Here is a 23,063-nt window from a genome sequence, read left to right as displayed (position 1 = left end):
CAAAATATCTGACAAGTAGATGTCCTGCTCTTGCTTCTTCATAAAGATGTGACCTCACTATACTATAAAGTTGCTCATATTTTTAGAGACCTCCAATTATTTGAAATGGTTTCTTTGTTCTAAGCAGAAATCTGATTTAATATAACTGAAGCCCATTTTTCTTCATAAATACATTTGCAATCAGAGCAAGTCAAGGTCCTCCTGATCTAATATTTGAAAAAATGTATCTCCTCTAATGTTTCTCTTCTTGAAGGATTCTCTCTCATTGTTTCAGCCCTTTGTCATGAAATATGGAACATGGACAAGGCTTTACCATCCTTATTTATGGCTATAAACAAAAGTTTTAAGAGTTTCAACATTGCTAAGGGTCTTTTAAAAACAGTTCAGTACGTTTTAAAAAGTTTGAAAATAGTAAAATCTTTTATACAATTCTTACTCCAAAAGATAAACATAAAATTGATTAAGACTTACCTGATGGCCCATATAATTCAACTCTGTAACTAAATTTTCCTGTTACTACAGTTGGTGGGTCCCATGATATTGCAAAGGACCTCCCTGTAATGTTGCCTGTTAAACAGTTTTGTGGTGGTCCTTCAGGCACTAAAATTATAGGGAAACAATGAATTAAAAGCACCTTATTAAATACAGAAAATACAAAGTCAGAGAAAAAATATCACACAGTAAAGCATTTTTTCAACTTAAAAAATAGGCTATAATTGAAGAATGCGAATAAATGGTGGATCATTAAACTCCTTATTTGTAACCATTACTATTTTTATTTAATGTTGTGCATGACTGCACAGGGTGTTTCATAGCTATGCAATTCTTTGTACAGTTACGTTGTCCTGAAGCATATATATTAATAAGTATTGCATCAACAAGCCCTGAGCATCTGGCTTGATAAACCCTTTCCCTCTGCTGTACACAGGTGGAAGGGCCAAAGTAGTAACTCAACCCTCGGAATCTATCAGCAGTGATTTTACTTTTTCTATCAATATCTGTATTTGGTTCTGAAAGGAAATTTATAACCTGCATTCCAATGTAATATTGGTGACATAAAAATAATAATGCTGTTTAAAAGTCTGTTTTTCATTTGTTGTTGTTCAGTCACTCAGTCATATCGGACTCTTTGCGACCCCATGGACTGCAGCACACCAGGCTTCCCTGTCCTTCACTATCTTCCGGAGTTTGCTCCAATTCACGTCCATTGAGGTCTATTTTTCATACGTGTATCTAATATTTTCAAACATCTTTAATTGAAATAAAACATTCCAAATATTTTTAAAAACAAACTTCTTGTCAACCAAATTTCACTTTGTGTGACTCTCATGAAATTATTTCTTTTTTTCTTAATAAGAAGTAAAGAGTATGGAAGAGGAAATGGTCTTCTTCAGAGATTTTTATTTAAATTAAGGTAAAAAAACCTTCACACTTACATGTAATGAAATGACAAGACCTAACACCTACGTCATCAGAAAAAAATACTATGCTTTAGTGAAATTACCCTACCAGGAATAATGCCCAGTAACCTAAAAATTATCAATCATAACTGAATGTCTGCTACTATATATTTTGTCTTGTAGTGTGTAATACAGTGACATAACAGTATCTCAGGTGGTAAGAATCCGCCTGCAATGCAGGAGACCCCAGTTTCACTCTTGGGTCAGGAAGATCCCCTCCAGAAAGGATAGGCTACCCTCTCCAGCATTCTTCAGCTTCTTTGGTGGCTCAGATGGTAAAGAACCCACCCACAATGTGGGAGACCTGGGTTGGATCCCTGAGTTGGGAAGATTCCCTGGAGGAGGGCATGGCAACCCACTCCAGTATTCTTGCCTGGAGAATCCCCACGGGCAGAGGAGCCTGGCAGGCTACAGTCCATGGGGTTGCAGAGAGTCGGACACAACTGGGCCGCTAAGCACAGCACGGCCTACATAATATAATTAAATATACAAATACTATACCTAGAAATATGTACTTAGAATTTAGTAGTAGTAATATCTAATAATGCTCATTTAGTGCTAACACCATATCCACAATGAAGATGTCTCCATTCATCACAAAAAGAAACTGCAGTACAGAGAAGATACAGGTAGGTAGGCATTTTCTAACTGCTGTTTTTATCTAATACTGAATTTTAATCATATGATATTTCTGCTACTGCAGGTGTGATCTCCATATCTGGTAACAGCAATATCAGTGAGATAAGTCATCATCAGATGATAATGTAAAATGTAGACAAACAGAGACTATTATTAAAAATTCCTGAGATCACAGAATGATAAGAGCTGATCTTAGGAGCATGGTTATTAGCTCAAGAATCTTTTCTTTCAAATCTCCTTTCTCCTTTTAGATGCTTATGTCAGTATCTTCGAAGAGTATTGAAATTGAAGATGCTCCAAATGGCATGCCTATTATCCATTATTAGGGAGAAAAAAGTTACTGAAAGAGAAGGAAGAGCTTTAACAAAAAGATCTACATGAATAAAAAAAAAAGAAAGAAAGATTATTCTATGAATAATTTAACTTTTTTTCCTACCAAAAAAAACCCCATACCTGATTCCGGTGTTCTGACAATCGTACTATCAATATAACCTGCTTCAGTTGTAACCGCAGAAACTTCAAAAAGATACGTCGTGTAAGGTCTCAAATGTGTCACTACAAAACTGATAGGCTCTTTCCACACAGAGCTAATCTTACTCTGTGACAACATGCTAGATAAATACGTCGTACGTGGTGGAGGCGTGACTCTCCCCAGGGTTGGCGAAGGGCTGGTTGTACTCCATAAAAAAGATTCATTATTCTCCTAATGAATAAAACAAGCATAAATGGGAAAATAATGTAACACTTGGTAAAGATAAGTGTGATTCATTTTTTTCTTTATATTACAAATATTATTTTGTGCGTGTACTACTTGTTACAGCTACAGATAAATCTGCTAGATTTTAATTATACCCATTTATTATCTATAGTTACATGGTTAATACCATTGTCCACAGTTTCAGAATAGAATGTTTATTTATACCTTAATCTTTCTTATGAATAGGATTTCATGTGACTTTGAATAAAGGTATAACTACAGCAAAATGATTATTAAAAATTTTTTAAATCCACATTAAAAATTTAAGAGCCAAAAAGATAAATTTTTTTTCCCTTTGGTGAAATTTCTAATATACATCACTGTCTTAATATTATGATCATTTTTCCGCATAAACATTCAAAAGATAACACCAAAGAACATATGGGTGTGTGTTTATGTATATTAGAAATATATCTAAATTAAAAATATTTGTGGCTTCCATTAACTTAAAGCATTTTTTAAAAAAAGTAATTTTGCTTGTCTTTTCATCAATAGTATCACAGTGATCACCAAAATTAATTTTTAAAAAGCATAATTACAGTACTTCCAAGGATTTCACGTCAGTGCTTAGAATAGTAACAAATTCTTCACTAAAGATAAGATACAACAAAAACAATCTAATTCCACAAGTGTAAACTTTACTATTTTGTTCCCTTCCCATCCTGTCACATGCAAGTATTATCTTTTTCCCAGTGACACCCTATGCTTTCCTACTTTAAGGCTTACAAAGTATCCTCCACCCTCACACAATCACCTACTTATTCCAAGACCCATCACAAATGCTATACCTATCAAGCCTTTCCAGAGCTCCCTAAGGGATTTTTTATATCTCACTGTCGAATTCTGAAACTCTTCTCTTACTTTACCTTGACTATAGTCAAGTGCATATAATATGATACTATAAGTAATCAAATAGCTAATAAATCACTTTGGTAAAAATACATAGTATCCAGATGCAGGGCGTTTCACGATGTAATTTACCTAAAATTCTGAGACACAGAAAACGTTCCATGAGACTTACATTACATTCTGGCAGCTTCCCAGTCAAAATGTCCTCTACTCTGATTGAAACATCCTTCACAACTATCCCACTTCTGGCATGTTTAACACTGATCTTGAAGCTAGTAATTTTGCCATTTGGTTGCCGAGGTAAATACCAAATCAGGTTTACTGCTGAATAGTTAAAGGCCTCGACGGTGAGATTCACCACTTTTCCTGGAGCTGGGGACGTGCAAGGGATTTTTGAAGGAAAAGAAAAATATTGTTATAAAACTTAGAATGACATTTATATAATTCAGGGATGTTACAATTCCCATGTTATATAAAATTAAATATGTAACACATTGGATAAAATCTATTTGGGTAGTACTTCTTAAAATATATATTCGGGTATACTTTCTGAATTGATTTTGCCTAAAATAACAAATCAGAAATTGGGCCCACAGACTTGTGTTTAAGAGGCAAATAAGCTTTTTTCAGGATTAATAGGTCAATAAATCCATCAATAAACTATTTCAAATAAGTCTGAAAAATATTCAATCAATAGTTGTTTGTGGTTATACAAATTTGAATAATGACTATCTTACCATCTGATATACTTTGGAATTATGTAAATTCCTTAGATAATGAAGAAGTAGCAAATTCTTAGATAATGAAGAAGTGGCAAATTCAAAGAATTATCCAACCATTTGCACAAAAATCACATTTCTGGAGTGTAAGTAAATAACCAGTGTCTAATATAAAGTGGATAGCACCAGTTGGTTGTGATTATTATATTTTAACCTTTATACACCCTCAAAATCAACTTTCATCAGAACTCATGATACCTTGTTATTAAATATTAGTAATCTGCATAATAAGCTGAGGGCTATTTTAATTGGGATGACTGTTAATTCAAGGTTAGCTGTGGAAAACTGACAAAGTAAATAATCAATGTCCTTTAGAATATAAAACAACCATGACAAGTCACTGTTGAAAGAAAAAAAAATTACAAGACGTTTGAGATAAAACATGCCTAGTATTAAGAAATGGAATAACTAGAGTTTAGGTGTACACTGTAGAGAGGAATATGAAGATGTGATCTGAAAATGAAAGCCATATAAATTATATAAGAAAGTTAGGCCCTGGGAAGGAGAGGTGTATGGAATGATATGAATTAAAGAGTAGTAAAGAAGAAACTTAACAATAGCTGCATTTTAACAACAACAAAAAATAACAATTTGGGATGATGACTAATCATTAATAATGGATAACATAATGGATAGAAATTTTTTTCTTCAAGGGAATTTATCAATGGAATTAAAGCTTAAGAAGGACAATGACAATATGATAAGTCTCTAATACTAAAGATTTAGCACTAAAATTCATTTTGGGCAGATAAAATATAATAAAACAAAAAGTCTGTCAAATATCTGATGCTACAGAATTATAAGAACCACAGCTTTTGCCATTAATATTAATCATTGTTTTAAATTTCTTTGTCTAATGTATGTAAATTTTGTAAAAATGCCTGAAGTTTTTATTAACAACAGACTGCATACAAGCTGGCACATTTCCACATCAACCTTAGCAATCATGAGAATCTGCTCAAGTGCAGAGAAATTCGAATTTATAAGGTAACCAAACTTTATAAATTCCAAAGTATGATTTCAAAATATCTTTTAAAGCAAACTCAATATAATAGATAAAAATTAATTAAATCTGTTAAACAACATTTAGTGAAAAAGAGGTTTTCTTATTAACTTTACATTATTTTTGCCCCAGTAAAATCTGTTTTCTTTTTTTGACTTGATGGTGTCTGAAGACTAATTCTGGCTCTTTTTCATAGCTGACAGGTCTTCCTGTACTTTAAATACTCTAGTTTCTACCTCTGGACTTTTAGGTACCAAAATCCCATCATCTTTTGATTTTTATAGAGGGAATTTACCTATCTTGCTCCAAGTAAAGATATGATACTAAAGTATCAAAAAATTCTATTTATAAAGTCACATATTTCAGGTAAGCCTTTCACACACTTTGAGGTCATAGCTAAACAAGTAAATATACAAGTATGTGAAACTAAAACTTTTCAAAATGTTCACTATACAAAACATACATTTTCTTGAACCGGAAAAAAATCTTTCTAAATAAAATACAGGGACTTCTATAAAGAATTTTCCTATATTACTAAGGATCCATCAAGTTAAAAAGGAAGCTACAAGGGATATTTCTAATATTTTAAAGCTAAAATAAATTCTACATTTGTCTGAAATAATGCTGCATGGGAAGTTAAAAAAGCTGAGATTTTGCACTTGTGGATGTAATATCAGCTTAGAATGGTATAATGGGCTGTTTGAATACTTCAGGAGTATTTTTATTCATGGAGAGAGAAGTTATTTCTGGCTTAATCATTATAAAGGCAATTTATTTATTCCACAGAAATTTTCATTAAATTCGAGTTCTGCATAACATAAATAATAAAAAGGAGTCTTTGGGGAAAAAAATTGGACAAAACTATCTAACTAAACTTAGATTTACATTTTAATCTCAACATTTTTTTTAAATGATAAGGTAAGAGTGATTAAGTGATTATGTAATTTCTCCAAGAAAACACAGCAAGTCAGAAACAGAATGAAACTCCTGTTCCAGGATTATTTCCATGCCAACCTAGAGTTTTAGTTTGTCCCAATCATAATTTGCCAAACGAGAGAATGACTCTAGAAATTATGTCAGTTAGCAGAATATAAAATATATAAAGTTCAAAATACTGTCAAGTTGAAATAATAATCTGACCTCATAATGTACCAGGCTTTACCAAGATGAGTGTTTTTAAAAAAGACCAAACTATTTGTTAAGTCATCCAAAAATTATTCCAATTATTTTCCCTAAAAGTGTAAGTCATAAATTGCCTTTCATTTCCTAATGAATATTTAATCTTAAAAATAATAATTTTCTCAATTTTTAGTTGTGCTAATAATCTGAATATAAGTAGGTTCAATATCAGTAAAAGATTTCAAGAATCATTACTTTCTAATTTTAAATAAACTCTAGAATTTTCTCTTCATTCTTCCTATGGCATAGAGCATGTATTCACCTGCTTCTCTCAATGGGGTCTCAAATAAGAACTGGCCATAAAGCTTGTCACATGCTTCTTTTAACACTGACAACTGCATAATCCCCTCGAGATACACAGGGTCCATTTCAGTTTATCCCTCTGGCAATGAACTGCTGGAAGATTTTTATGTTTAAATATATAAAATATTTATAGTTATATAAAATTATAGAAACTTTTTTATAGCACTTCTCTAGTCTATTACTTGGGCTTCCCTGGTGGCTCAGATGGTTTAAAGAATCTGCCTGCAATGCAGGAGACCTGGGTTCTATCCCTGGGTTGGGAAGATCCTCTGGAGAAGGGAATGGCAATCCACTCCAATATTCTTGCCTGGAGAATTTCATGGACAGAGGAGCCTGGTGGCTACAGTCCATGGAGTTGCAGAGTAGTACACTACTGAGCAAGTAACACTTCGATCTATTACTTAGTAACCCATCTGTTTATCTTATCCCACTAGAATATAAACTTCACTAAAAATATTTGCTATTGCTTGGAGATGCCATTATTTACTGTTTTTCTATTTATCGGTTCTGTTTGCTGTTATGAATAAACAGCCAAATTACTAACTAAATAAATTACCTCCATTCCATAACAGCTTATTTTTATCACAAATGTTATATTCTACTAGGCTAATATATACAATAAAAAGCAAGTAAATGAGTTATATGTCAAGCTATTCAAGTGGAGAAAAATTAATTTGTTGGCAATAAAGATGGATAGAAGGAAATAGGGGTTATTTTAGAAGGTGTAGTCAGGAAAGGTAAATTGAGATTTACATCAACTGGGGAGAGAGTTCTATGGATATCTGCTTAGTCACGTCTGACTCTTTGCAAAGTGGGTTGCCATCTTCCTCCTCCAGGGAATCTTCCTGACCCAGGGATTAAACCTGTGTCTCCTGAACCGCAGGCAGATTCTTTATCTGCTGAGCCATTGAGGAAGCCCCTGTGGATAATTTAATGAAGGAGTACTCCAGGCAGGAGGAACAGCAAGAGAAAAGACCCTAAGGTGGAAGATCAGTGTGACTGGAGTGGATGGAGGGAGATGGAGAATAGAAAGAGATGATTCAGCGAGGGTTAAGGGCACCCAGAGCACTGTAGGTCATGGGAAGGACTTAGGTTCTTGCTCTGAATGAGACAGGAGCCATGTTAGGAAGAGAGAATTAACGATGGTCTAGCCTCTGCTTCAAAAGATGATGTGACTCTTGTGGGAAGAGGACACTGTAGGCAGGTAAACTAGAAACAGGAAAACCAAAGAAGAGGCTTTCAAATGATCAGGCAAGAAATGACGATAGATTACACAGGGTGAGTAACAACAGGGGTGAGATTCAGGATCTATTTTGATATAATGCTGGCAGGATTTCTTGATAGATTATACAGTACTATTGATTGATTACAATCAAGGATGACGTCAAATTTTTCTTCTCAGTCACTGGGAAAATGGAGATAGCTTAAGTTGGTTTGGTAATGACTGCAAGGTATGGAATAATATGATAACCATTACAATCCATGTTTCCAAAACTCTAATGTCATAAAAATACTTACGATTTGATTTTAAAATGCAGGATGCAAATTTGTACAAATGGCACAAGCCTATTTTCACTAACATATAGTCACAAAGACATATATTCATAGGAGGAAAAAGATCAGCCAGAAATGTATGTTTTTATATAACAGGGCCATGGATAACTTTCATTTTTTTTTTTTTGTATTTTGGGGTATTTTTAAGTTTTCTAGATAACAGTGTTTTTACCATCAGAAAGAATAATTTATATTTTAATGAATAAATTCCCTATCCAAGAAGACTCTAAAAGTAATTTAATTACCATGCTGTTGAAAATTTTATGAATTTTAGTGCCAGATTTTGTTTATATCCCTATTTATTTTAAATGATGAAAACTCTTAACTAAGTTAATTCAGAATAAATGATTTAAGAAAATTACCACTTTCTGCAGTTTGGAAGAGAAATGGGTCACTAAACACTCCAATGCCAGCACTGTTTTCTGCAGCAACCTACAACAGACCACAAAAATTACATTCAAGCTTTATACTCTAATTAAACAGAGTCTGAAATAATAAAACTTTGATTTGTCCATTAGATACATAATAAAGATACTTTCCCCTCTAATTCCTAACAATACTCTCGAAGCAGAAGCAAATGTAGAGCTGTCCAGTATTTCCATTTCCCTAAAGTGAATATTTGCAACATAGCCTGAATCAACAGAGTTCTCAGATTCCTGATAGAGAAATTAATAATCAAGTTTAATGTCTATTAGTAGCAGTAAGAATTTCAGTTACTATTTATTAAGCAACTTCTGTACACTCAGAAATTGACTAGGGATTTTACACATCTTATTTTATCCACATAATCAAAATACAAGGAATTATTGTCAATATTTTACATATGAGAAAACTGGTTGAGAGAGGTCAAGTAACTTGCCCCATATCACAGGAATAAGTGGCAGAATCAGAATTCAGTTGAAGTTGTGTTTATTTCTAAAGCTCAGTTTCTTTCTACTATATTCACTCTAAGACACCACAATTATTTCTGTAATGAACATGAGACCATAAACACAGTGTCTGACTTTAGAGTTTACAATCTAATTAGGCAAATTTTAAAAATAAATAGGTAATGATTTAGACTAAATATTCTAGAATTTAAAAGATAGAAACTATTTTGGCTTGAAACATCTAGTCAAATACACTAGAACAGACAGAGAAAGTGTCATAAATGAGAACTCTTGAGCTTTTACAAATGCCATAACTGAAATCAGACAGCCTTGGTTTAATTGCAGCTCTACCAATTCTCAGATAAAAAGGTTATCTTATTTTCCTTTACTTTAAAATGGAAACAATATATCTATGTCATAAGATTATTCTGAATACTAAATGAAATAACACATGTTAAATACTAAACAGGATTGTCCCCATATCATGTAGATTTGATATTGACATCTGAAGATATCAAATGCACCATGTCAAATGCCCTTTGAAATTCTGCAATGGCTAACATATATTTGAACAAAAGAAAAGTTACAACAGTGGTTAATAAAGTGTGGGGTAAAAAAAGAGAATAGGGGCTTCCCTATAGTCCTGAAATAAGAGAATTCAAAGGAATAAAAATTTAAATTCTGTAAAAATATATCTAAGCAGAATGAGGTTGGCTAAATTACCTTTCTATCAGTAAAAGCTTCTTATATCACATTAAAAGATAATCTTTATTATTTTGAATAGTATATCTTAACATATAAATTAATTTGAATTAATATGTGAGCTTATGATAGAAAATATCTGTGCCAAATAATTTTCAGGTGTCAGAAAAAGGTTGCCTACTCTTTAAGTTATGTTTCTGCAGAGAAATAACCATCAAATCTTTGATTTTTACCACTGTATAAGTAAAAGCCTATATTTTTCTTTTATCATTTGGGGGGTGCCTACTCTTGGCATGCCTACTCTCCTGTTATATTTGATTCTGCAAATGGGCATACTTAAAATTAGATTTTAGAAACAGGCGAGTGTCTCTTTCTTATCATTTCTTCCATTCAGATGGTCATCTCAGTTATGTATGATCACATATTTACACAGCTTTTTCTCTTGAGTCAAGACTAGAGAACATATTGACATTATACTGAAAATAGGGAGGAATGAGAAAATGCCTGTATTCTTTACTATCCCCTGGAAATATTGTGTGTGTGTGTGCATTGCTCTGTCATATCCAACTCTTGGCGATCCCATGGACTGCAGTCCACCTTGTGTCTCCTACATAGGCAGGCGGATTTTTTGACCACTAGCATCACCACCGGAGAAGGCAATGGCACCCCACTCCAGTACTCTTGCCTGGCAAATCCCATGGATGGAGGAGCCTGGTAGGCTGCAGTCCATGGAGTCGCTAAGAGTTGGATACGACTGAGTGACTTCCCTTTCACTTTTCACTTTCATGCATTGGAGAAGGAAATGGCAACCCACTCCAGTGTTCTTGCCTGGAGAATCCCAGGGACGGCAGGGCCTGGTGGGCTGCTGTCTGTGGGGTCACAGAGAGTCGGACACGACTGAAGTAACTTAGCAACAGCAGCAGCAGCGTCACCACGTCTCTTAACTCTAAACATTTTCACATGGCCTAACTAACATAAGACTGCTTTTCGCATGCTCTTCTTTAATATTTTAATAAAGTGTTCTTAGATTTTGTATATTATTGCTGTAAAGGCATAAATTTTTTGTAAACATAAAAGAGGTCATACGCATCCAGGAAGTATTTGTTGAATGGAACCAATTTGAATTCCTTGTTCTTTGAGAAACTGGTTCTTCAGAAACCTTTAAACCATTATCCAAAATTACAATTACATGGAAATATAAGTGGGTTAAGAGAAAAATAACAAAGCTAACTTCAAATTTGATTAAAAAGTAGAATATGTGTGCTTGTAAAATTTATTAAACTTAATTTTTTTTAAGTCACCAAACTAATGCTTTCTAAAATAGATACATTATATAAACACACACACACACACGAAAAGCTTATGACATTTGTTCAAATTTTAAAAGCCCAGATGGGCAATGAGGACATGATTCAGATGATCATTCTTCAAGTCTCTTGCTGGCAAAAGCTTGACCTGTTGGAACAAAACTCCTTTACTTTTAAAATGAATGAAATATTTTAATACTATTTACAAAATAATTACCTTGATTTCATATGTTGTTCCAGGATTAAGATTAGTAAGAAGAACTTCCAGACTGTCTGGTTTTGTTCTAACTTGTGTATACGTTGCCTGCATCCATGGACAAACTTCCTTATATTTTACAATGTAAGATATAATTCTCCCATTTGGATTAGGTGGTGTATTCCAAGACAGAAGAATCCCAGCAGATCCGACTCTTTCCCCTGCCAGGAAGACTGGAGGCCCTGGTTCTATTTTTCCAAAAATGCATGTTGTTATAAGAGTCAATCAATTATTGTATTTTCACAAACAAATGTAAGAAAAATATTTACAAACTGTAGACTTTTAAAGTTCCCAAAGACTAAGTGTCTCATAAGTGTAAGTTTATCTTCCCTAGAGCTTTGCTACCAAGAGAAAAAATGATTAAATGCTATGGGGAATACCAAAAACATTCTTTTATAAGAATGTGAAAAATGGAATGTTACTAAATACTACATGCCAAATACAGTTTTAATGCCAAATCATTTTTTATAAACACTCACTTAATGCAAGGCTTATACACAAACACTAAAGAAACAAGAACCAGCCTTACAAACTGAGTGATTCTTTTGGAGCAAGTATAGTGAGTTTATTTTCATGGCTTTGTATTATTTAAATATCACCATTAACAGTGTCTCCGATCCATTTCACAAACAAGTATGGAAAAATTATCCTTGCTCTTTGAAAGTAAAGGTAGAGAAAGAACCAGTAGCATGCAGGTTCTAAACAGATCACTTTCTTAAGTTTCCATTTTGCTTTAATTACTCAACTGTTTTCATGCATTCAATGCACATATTGCCAATGTAAATAGTCCCATCCAATAGATTTATAAAGGGTCCAAATACTTTGTAAGAAAAGAAAAAGGAAAGAAAGAAAATGGAAAACATATACTTACTTGTCACATTTGTTGCCACTGTTCTGCTAACAGGTGAGCTATATGTTGTAGCAGAAATGGAAGAGATGGTTACCTCGTACCGAGTACCAGGAACAGCATTAGAAACATCAGCCTAAAACACCAAAAATAGATGACTGTATTAAAAATTCTGAAATGCAGGAAAGCTAAAACCATAAATCTATCACAATCAAAAAAGTAAAGTTAGCACTTTACTGCATAACTCTGTGTTATTTATCACAATGTGTTTCCTATTATTGTAAAAATATACATTTGTTATAGCAGAAATATTTACCAAATAACATGCAATAAAAACTTACAAAACATACATTATCAAAGACTCAATCAGTATTTCTATCAATCCCAGTTCATTGTCACAACTCTTTAAGAGTCCTAAGAAATCTATAGTCCATTGATTAGCCCTGGTATTTAACAGTGTGTGTAAAATACCTGTGTCTCTGAAGTTCCAATAAAAAGTAAAAGAAAAATGATAAGAAAATCCATCATTATCACATTTTTCAGGCAGTAGAATCACATTGATGGCTCTAGAGAGAAATGTTGCCTGCATTAATGATTTAAAGACTGATCCTCCTGGCAAGTACACAATTAATGAGCCTGGATTACTCAATAGCTCTGCCCTTTCTTTGTTAAACTATTCATGAACCCTTGGATGGTTGGCTGTAGGTTCAGGGTAGACTTAAAAAAAAAAACAGACATTGCTAAGGTAACAGTCCACCAGTACTGAAACTTACACTCATCAATTCGGCATCAGTGTTTTTGTCTTCATCTTATGCTTTTAAAGAGGTTCAAAGAAGGAAATTTTCATGGTGGATGAGTTTCATAAAGAACTCTCCTATTTGGACTAAATACAAAATATAAGTTGGCTTGGCCAAGTATGATAATGAAAACAATACCTGATATTCTCCACCTCCAAGATCTCTGATAGTAACAAAGCCACCGTCAGGAACAAGATCCACATGAAACCTGTCCACGTGGCCAGAGGGTAGGCTCCAGTGCAGAGAAAAGGAATGTGCAGAAATATTGAAAGCTTTAAGTTTCTTGGGTTTTTCCGGTTCTGGTATCAAAAAATAGAGGTTTAGAATAGAGTTATTCTCCTAAACTTCCAAATGAAAAAAGAAAATCAAAGGTTTAAGGGCCAAGTTTCAAAACAACCACATTGTTAGAAAGTGTCAGAGCCTTTACATTATCACTAACTCTTTGTAGGTGTTAGGCACATGTATCTTTTAAAATATCTAGTTTTAAGTTTAATTATCAGATATAATATATCAATTTATGTATCTGTTCCTGGATATTCCTTATCTACTAAAATCTGTTGGTTGACCAGATTGTTTTCTAAAGCTTATGTTCTAACTAAAAAATCAAATCATTTTAAAAACAAGTAGGTACAAAATTCTTATGCAATTACCTGGATATTTATCAAACAGGAAAAAATTTGAAAAAAAAATAACAAAATATGCCAAACATTTTAAAAGATGAGCATTTCTGATGAATATTTAGTTAGGTGTTTCTTTAAAAGAGAAGTTTTCAGATTGGAAATGAAAACAAGATAATTTTTAAACAATAACTAGTAATTGTCCTGGCCATTGCAACTATATTTTTTTCTACCTTTTCTTTCACTATTTCCAACGCTTTGTTTATGCTGCCTGTACCTACTTGCAGGGAGTTTTCCACATAAAGTTCTTTGGATTGGTTGCCAGTGAGTCAGGTTTGCACTCTTATCTTTAGTGCAGATTCCAGTTCAACAATATAAGGGGAGGGAGATTATGAAGCCAAGCATGTGAAAAAATCCTGATACAGATCCACTCTAACAACCATTTCCAAAAGAAAGGAGTCTGGAATTAGTCCTTGAACTCCGTGTATCATTTTAACACTCTGTTTTCCACCAGAAGTGATTTGAAAATCTATATATTTAAAAAATGAATGGTACATTTCCTAACATAACTGATAAGGTACATTGCATAAAATACATATCTTAACAGGCAATCTCCTAGTATATTTGGGGGGGATTTTTCTTAGAATGGTTTTTATCTCCTCTGAAAAATTCCTTTAATGGTTATAATATAACCATCTCGCTAGTGCGTGCTAAGTCGCTTCAGTCATGTCCAACTCTGTGTGACCTTATGGACCATAGCCCCCCAGGCTCCTCCGTCCGTGGGATTCCCCAGGCAAGAATACTGGAGCAGATTGCTGTGCCCTCCCCCAGGGGATCTTCTCGACCCAGGGATCGAACCTGTGTCTCTTCTACCTGAATTGGCAGGCGGGTTCTTTATCACTAATGCCACATGGGAAGCCCAGTGACTGAAGATAATATTGATCAATTAATTTTCACATGACATCCTCAAAGACACAAACATTCTCTAGGCATCATCTCCAAGCTGCCTATGCAGTGAGCACCACAGTTTCATAATAATTCTTTAGAAATACGGCACATCTAAGGTGAAAGATGTGCTTTCTAAGGTGATCAGAGAAATACCCAGCTTGTGATGGGTATAATTTCTTCGTTGGGCACAGCTGCTGGCATTTTTCCTGGATGATTCTGCACACAGACCTGTGTCCCCTGTGTTCTCATGCTTGAGAGAAAAGGCCTTTATTCTCCTCACCAGTCCACATTAAAACACACAAAAGTTTAACGTGACACAAGTCCAACCACTGCTTACACTTACTGATTGTGAGGGCTAATACTATTTCTTCAAGAGTCCTAAAAATGTATTTAACATTCAAGGAGACTTAAGAAACTAGAGCTGGGATGAGACTTCGAAAGAAAAATGCATATAGAAGTAAAGGGCTGTTTACTAAGACGGTGGTGACGGAGAGAGGATGTCGTTTCCTGGAAGGTCTGTGATTACACACTGAAGAACTCTTGGCCAAGGATGACGTCTGTCTCACTAAGAGGAGGAAGAATATATTTGTCTGGATATCTTCCAATCTGATAAAAAAGGGAAGGCCTGAAAGCTTCAGGACAGTTTGGTAAAGGCCTCTCAAAGCAAAGTGAATAGAAGCCCTGCAAATGGGCAGAAAATAAAATCACAGGAAAACCAGCCTGAGTTGTGGGATTATTTAGAAAAGAACAGCCTGATGGTCATGCATGCCACAATAAAATTTTAGATTTTTTTCCCCCTAAATGGAATGGAAAACATTGAAAATGTTTAAGCAGAAAGTCAATCTGACTTATTTTTAATTTTAAAAGATTACCCTGGAAGATGGGAGATAAACTGGTGAGAGGCAAAAGTGGCAACATGAGGCCAATTAGTAGGACACTGTGGTTCTGAACTGAGAGGAGGGAGGCCTGCCCTCAGGAAAAGGGAGTAGACACGAGGTGATACCTAAGTCATTGTGAGAGCTTTCTGGATAAGAACAGAAAGATAATTAACGAAACAGATATAAGTACATCACTTGTATTCCATGGAATTTAACCTCTGAAAAGGTAGAAAAATATGAAGCAAAAATATCATTCTCAATTTAATTGTTACTAACCAATAAAATCAAATTGTGTGGAGCTTTGAGTTATATATATGTATCTTATATATATATATATCTTATATATATCTTTGAGTTATATATATATATCTCACATTGTGTTCAATTTAATTAATATATATATATATCTTATATATATGTATCTTATATATATATACCATATATATATCTTTGAGTTGTACATATATATATGTATATCTCACATTGTGTTCAACTTAATTAGGGCTAGCAAGAGTAATTGTAGACCTAGTTAATTTTTTAGACCGGAATTTTCCAAAAATTAATCCTTAGAACCCTAAATCCCTAGAATTTAATAGATGTCAGTGATCAAACCATTTTGTCAAATAATTCCTTTTTTACATGAAACAGCTTCCTTTATTGCAGGTTAACTCAGCCTTAAATAAGTTTAGATATGTGACTTGTGCTTCTCTAAAGCAGCACTATCTGATAAAAATATAAGATAAACCACATTAAACAAGTAAAAAGAAAAACGTAAAGTGAATTTTTAAAATATATTTTATCTAACACAAAATTTCAAAAAATATCATTTCACATATAATCAATAGGAAATTATTAATGAGATAGTCACTTTTTTTCATACTAAGTCTTTGAAATCCCATGTGTCTCTCACACTTAGAGCCCATCTGAATTTGGACTAGTCTCATTTCAAGGCTCAATCGTTATGTGTTGCTAATCACTGCATACTGGACAGTGCAGTTCTAAAGAATTTCTCAACTCTTCCCCTTGGTATTTCAGTAAATTTACCTCCACTGCATTTTGAGAAGCTGAGAAAAAACACAAGTATGATCCTATGATGTCTATACAGGAAAAGAGTTCAAAAGAGTTAAAAGGACCACACATACTAAGTTCTGATACAAACTATGGTGGATTAACCTCTGAGACGGAGAGTAAGAAGAGGTTCCGAATAGAAAAGCAAGCTTCTTAGGCAGCTCCTCAGTAGATTCTGGTTCTTAAAAGAGTGCATACGAAATGAGAGCACGAGGGTACATACCTTGAGATACCCGTAAAGAATCACACAAGCCTATCAGAACAGCGCTAAGGAAACAAAGCCTACAGTGGACAGATATTTTAAAAGAAAAAGTGGAGACTTAAAAACACACCATTATTATTAACTTTTATTTATACTTCCCATGTACCAACACTGTATATGATAAACTTTCAACATCACATTTAAGTCTTTTAATGATTTATCATAGGTTGGGCATAATATAGCTCAAATGGTAAAGAATCTGCCCGTGAGGCAGGAGACCAGGGTTCAGTCCCTGGCTTGGGAAGTTCCTCTGGAGAAGGGAATGGCAATCCACTCCAGTATTCTCACCTGGAGAATTCCATGGACAGAGAAGCCTGGTGGGCTACAGTCTGTGGGGTCGCAAAGAGTCAGACATGACTGAGTGACTAACACAACACAGGCATGACATATGTTCTGACCAAGGAAATATCAGCCATGCAGAATAGTAAGAAGTAAATCCTATCCAGTTCACAGCATACTCTGCACTGTTCTAAACGAGTTCTCTAATTGTTATGGAACAGCTGTAACAAATCATAAGGAGATACTGTGATTACTGCCAGTTAAAAAGCAGAGAGTTGAGGAACAAAGAATGTAGGTAACTTCACTGAGGTCTCAGGGAAATAGGGAAATAGTAGGTCCAGGACTTGGACCCAGAAGCAACATCTTCAGAGCTCGAGTTTCAGTCACCACGAGAACTCCACTCTTGTAGCCCTCACAAAGTGGCTTATGAACAACAAATAGCAGATGAAAAAATTCTAAACGTATTAGCATTTTAGAAAGGATTTAAGCATTAAATAGGATGACCTACAATTTTTCTTTCAAATTTAGATGATTAGTTGAGGTGGCCTCAACTGTCAAAATACGTCCTACATCAAGGCAACATATATTTATCAAGTTGCTGTAGTTCCCTCATACTGTGAAAACGGGCTAGGTATAAACTGTAAATGAAACAAACATCTGAGACTTGCCTGGCAGTCCAGTAACTAACACTTCACCTTTCAATGCAAGTTTGATCTCTGGTTGGGGAGTTAAGATCCCCCATACCTTGTGGCCAAAAAACAAAGACAAAATAGAAGCAATATAGTAACAAATTCAATAAAGAATTTTAAAATGGTCTGTATCAAAAAATCTTTTTAAAAACATTGATAAAATAACATATATCCTCTACTAAATCAGCATCAAATAGGTGCAACAGGTGTCTAAAAAAATTCATTCACTGGTCACAGGCCCTATAACTGGATGTATGCTGTGCTTAGTCACTAAGCCATGTCCTACTCTTTGTGACCCCATGGCCTGTAACCCACCAGGCTCCTTTGTCCATGAGATTTCCCAGGCAAGAATACTGGAGTGAGTTGCCATTTCCTTCTCCAGGGCATCTTCCCATCCCAGGGATCAAACCTGAGTCTCCTGCATTGGCAGCTCAATTCTTTACCACTAAGCCACCTGGGAGCTCCCCTATTACTGGGTAACTAGGCTCAAATTCTAGCTTTGCCACATAGATTAAGAATTTGAGCAAAATCCTTAACCTGTCTGTTCCTCTCTGGCCTCATCTAATGATAATAACCCTCTTTGCTACACATTTATGTGGGAATAAAGTTAACACATGTAAAATGCCTAGAAGAGTGGTCTGAACGCAGCAGGAGCTTAGTAAAGGCAAGCTATGATTAATAGCTATTGTTCTTTCTGCTGCTTTTCCTCACAAACCTCGTCATCTCTCAGTAAAACCACGCTTTGCTGCTTTTTCACTTCTCAGTTGCAGCTCTCTGCTCATATCTGCTCAGTGCTCTGCCCAGCTCTGCATCTTTATCACCACTTTTGTGCCAGAGGTCTGTCAGCACACCTAGGTACCTTCCTCTTCCATTTCCTCTTATCTGTTCAGCTCCCAAACCACTGCTCTCCAATACCTACCTCTAATCTCTCAAAACCATCACCTAAACTACATGATCCAACCACAACATCAAGTTCCTATTTCACAAAGTGCTTTCATCTTTCATTAAAATGGCTACTGATATTCCGTATCTTCCACAAAACTTTCCTATTTGGGCATTATCTTGCTCAGTTTTTCCTCTGACCAAATTCTAAGTGAGCAAATCCTGTCACTCACACTAACCACCCTATCTCCTTGACTTGTGAATAAATAAAACATTTTATTTATCATATCTTTGCTCAACATTTGCTCAGTGCTTCACACAGACCTACTGTGCTTTTGCCAATTTCTGGCAATTTCTGGACTTCTGGGGATTGCTAGGAAAAATATTTGGTTGTCACAGTTAATTATGAATTCCTTATTTATTAATAATTAATTCCTTAATTATCACAATTAAGAGGCGAGCTATTTCAAATCCTGAAAGATGATGCTGTGAAAGTGCTGCACTCAATATGCCAGCAAATTTGGAAAACTTAGCAGTGGCCACAGGACTAGAAAAGGTCAGTTTTCATTCCAATCCCAAAGAAAGGTAATACCAAAGAATGTTCAAACTACTGCACAATTGCACTCATCTCACATGCTAGTAAAATAATGCTCAAAATTCTCCAAGCCAGCCTTCAGCAATATGTGAACCGTGAACTTCCAGATGTTCAAGCTGGTTTTATAAAAGGCAGAGAAACCAGAGATCAAATTGCCAACATCCGCTGGATCATGGAAAAAGCAAGAGAGTTCCAGAAAAATATGTATTTCCGCTTTATTGACTATGCCAAAGCCTTTGACCATGTGGATCACAATAAACTGTGGAAAATTCTGAAAGAGATGGGAATACCAGACCATCTGACCTGCCTCTTGAGAAACCTGTATGCAGGTCAGGAAGCCACAGTTAGAACTGAACATGGAACAACAGACTGGTTCCAAATAGGAAAAGGAGTACATCAAGGCTGTATATTGTCTCCCTGCTTATTTAACTTATACGCAGAGTACATCATGAGAAACGCTGGGCTGGAAGAAACACAAGCTGGAATCAAGATTGCTGGGAGAAATATCAATAACCTCAGATATGCAGATGACACCACCCTTATGGCAGAAAGTGAAGAGGAACTAAAAAGCCTCTTAATGAAAGTGAAAGTGGAGAGTGAAAAAGTTGGCTTAAAGCTCAACATTCAGAAAACGAATATCATGGCATCTGGTCCCATCACTTCATGGGAAATAGATGGGGAAACAGTGGAAACAGTGTCAGACTTTATTTTGGGGGGCTCCAAAATCACTGCAGATGGTGACTGCAGCCATGAAATTAAAAGACGCTTACTCCTTGGAAGGAAAGTTATGACCAACCTAGATAGCATATTCAAAAGCAGAGACATTACTTTGCTAACTAAGGTCCATCTAGTCAAGGCTATGGTTTTTCCAGTGGTCGTGTATGGATGTGAGAGTTGGACTGTGAAGAAAGCTGAGTGCCGAAGAATTGATGCTTTTGAACTGTGGTGTTGGAGAAGACTCTTGAGAGTCCCTTGGACTGCAGAGAGATCCAACCAGTCCATTCTGGTCCAATACTTTGGCTGCCTCATGCAAAGAGTTGACTCATTGGAAAAGACTCTGATGCTGGGAGGGATCAGGGGCAGGAGGAGAAGGGGACGACAGAGGATGAGATGGCTGGATGGCATCACCGACTCAATGGAAATGAGTTTGAGTGAACTCCAGGAGTTGGTGATGGACAGGGAGGCCTGGCATGCTGTGATTCATGGGGTTGCAAAGAGTTGGACACGACTGAGCAGCTGAACTGAACTGGTATCTAGTGGGTAGATCTAAACATCCTAAAATGTACAGGACAGATTCCCATAAGAGAGAATTACCCAGCCCAAAATGTCAACACTACAGCAATTAAGAAACCTTGTCATAGACTAACTAAAACTTCTACAGTGGGTCCAGTTTTAATGTGTTTGATTATATACTTTACCTATCATAAAATCTTGAAGAAAAAGACCTTCAGTACATCATTTAACACATGCACTTTTTAAGAAATATTATTATATATATAATATAAAATGTAATAAAAAATTTTAAAGTCATAAGGAATTCAGAGATCATCAACTTTAATTCTAAGTAACTTGCCCAATATTACTCCGCTGCTGCTGCTAAGTCGCTTCAGTCGTGTCTGACTCTGTGCAACCCCATAGACAGCAGCCCACCAGGCTCCCTGTCTCTGGGATTTCCAGGCAAGAACACTGGAGTGGGTTGCCAGCAAGTGTCAAATACAGGAATGCGGTTGGTATATGAATTGCAAAATCTGCCTGTTTTCATTATCATACAAATATCACATTTAGGAGAATAGTATATAAGATACATGGAATAATGCCCCCTTCAAGGATGCCCACAACCTAAACCCTGGAACTTGTGAATATATTACATTACAGGCAAAACGGACTTTGCAGATGGAATTAAGAATGTGAACCTTAAAACAAGGAAAGCAATCTAGATTATCTAAGTGGGCCCAATCTAATCATAAGGCCCTTAAAAGTAGAAGAGAAAGGCAGAAGAGTCTGATGTAACAGTAAAAATGGAAAGAGAGTTGAAACACGAGTGCAATCCAATTCTGTTTTATTGTCTTTGAAGATAGAGGAAGAAGGTCACAAGCCAAGGAATGAGATATTCACTAGAGGGGGATCAGATCTCAGCTGACAGCCAGCAAGGTTTAACCTGTGTATAACCTCAGTCCTACAGCCACAAGAACAGAATTCTCCAAATAACCTGAATGATCAAAGAAAAGGACTCTTCCCTAGAGCCTCCCAATCTTGATTTTAGCCTGATAAGAAACTTATGACCTATAGAACTCTGACAGTCAATTTGTGTTATTTTAAGCCACAAAGCTTGTGGCAATTTGTTACAGAACCACAAGAAACTAACATAGTGTGACATCCACATAACAAATGTCTATAGACTGAGTTATCATCACATGTCTGCTTTGGCTCATCTGTCATATGCATAGCCTTAAAGGTCATTTAAATGTAGTCTCATTGGTTATCAGTTATTACTGCAATCTTGTCCTCTTATGAAAATTTAAATATTAATAGGTTTAACAACTTCATTTGGATATAAAAAATGATGCTTTAAATTACTCAGAATAGGATTTTGTTCTCTTCTCACATAGAAACAAAATCTTGCAATGCTGAATTGCTTAAAATTCCACAAACACACCATATCATTTACACCTCCATAATTTTGCACAGACTATTCCCTCTCTCAGAATCCTCCTTTCCAAACACCCCACATGCCCCCTAGTTTGATTAGGAAACTCCTTATCTTTTTGCAGCCCTGGAGAGACTTTTCCATCCATTCAGTAAAGGTAATCATTCCCTTGCTGTGCAACCACAATAAGACTGAAATACTCCCATTGCTTCACCTCTTAATTTGACTTATAGTATATGTATTTCCATACTCATAATCTTTACTCCTCTCCACACACCCTAAGACTGTGCTTTTTCATATGTATAGTACATAGTAGAATATTAAAGACAAAGAATACAGTTGTAGGAGAATGGATGATCCCCAAATCAATCACCTAATTCTACTAGCTGGACCTCTCATTCGATGAGATATTGTATATAGTATTAGGCGTATTTATTGAGTACTGACTATGTGCCAAAACTCTGTTATCCAATTTATATCTTAACATATATTATCCCCAAATCCTTAGAATACAATGAGTATTTTTACCCTCTGAAATATTCTATACATTGTAAAATTTCAAATTTCAAAAAAATGAAATTTTATCTTAAGCAGCACAATATGCAAAATGTGAAGTTTTTAAATATCAAAAGGAATTTGTAAATATACCTGCAATGACTCTGATAAATGTGCCAGACCCTTCAACACTTCCTCTCACTCTGTATACTGTGATGTTATATATTCCACCAGGAGTCAGATCTGTAACTGTGTGCTCAGTCATCACGCCCCAAATAAGATATTCTTCTGCAAATGTTCTGTTTGATATATAAATCTTGTAATGAGTGAAATTGGTCTCTGTTGGATTCCACCTTAAATGTGCAGAAGAAGTATTCACAGCTTTCAAGGTTAAGCCACAAA

The 23,063-nt window shown here is 35.2% G+C and overlaps 1 protein-coding gene across 3 annotated transcripts in view; it reads right to left on the bottom strand.

The window, feature by feature from the left end:
- PTPRQ (protein tyrosine phosphatase receptor type Q) overlaps positions 1-13,032 on the bottom strand; it is a 231,550-nt gene extending 218,518 nt beyond the window's left edge. For 2 of the 3 annotated variants that reach the window (XM_059886458.1, XM_059886459.1), the window contains exons 1-7: positions 12,976-13,032; positions 12,529-12,640; positions 11,619-11,845; positions 8,886-8,955; positions 3,878-4,077; positions 2,553-2,802; positions 472-600 (exon numbers count right to left, since the gene is read on the bottom strand). In XM_059886458.1, coding sequence (XP_059742441.1) covers positions 472-600; positions 2,553-2,802; positions 3,878-4,077; positions 8,886-8,955; positions 11,619-11,845; positions 12,529-12,640; positions 12,976-13,032 — 1,045 coding nt within the window. The remainder of the gene's footprint in view (positions 1-471; positions 601-2,552; positions 2,803-3,877; positions 4,078-8,885; positions 8,956-11,618; positions 11,846-12,528; positions 12,641-12,975) is intronic. The other variant, NM_001192555.2, reaches the window with a different exon arrangement.
- Between the last annotated feature and the right edge of the window lie 10,031 nt (positions 13,033-23,063).

This window comes from Bos taurus, chromosome 5 (assembly GCF_002263795.3).
Source record: "Bos taurus isolate L1 Dominette 01449 registration number 42190680 breed Hereford chromosome 5, ARS-UCD2.0, whole genome shotgun sequence".
NCBI lineage: Eukaryota > Metazoa > Chordata > Mammalia > Artiodactyla > Bovidae > Bos > Bos taurus.
The sequence above is the reverse complement of the archived record's forward strand: the minus strand, read 5'-3'. Positions and strand labels throughout refer to the sequence as shown.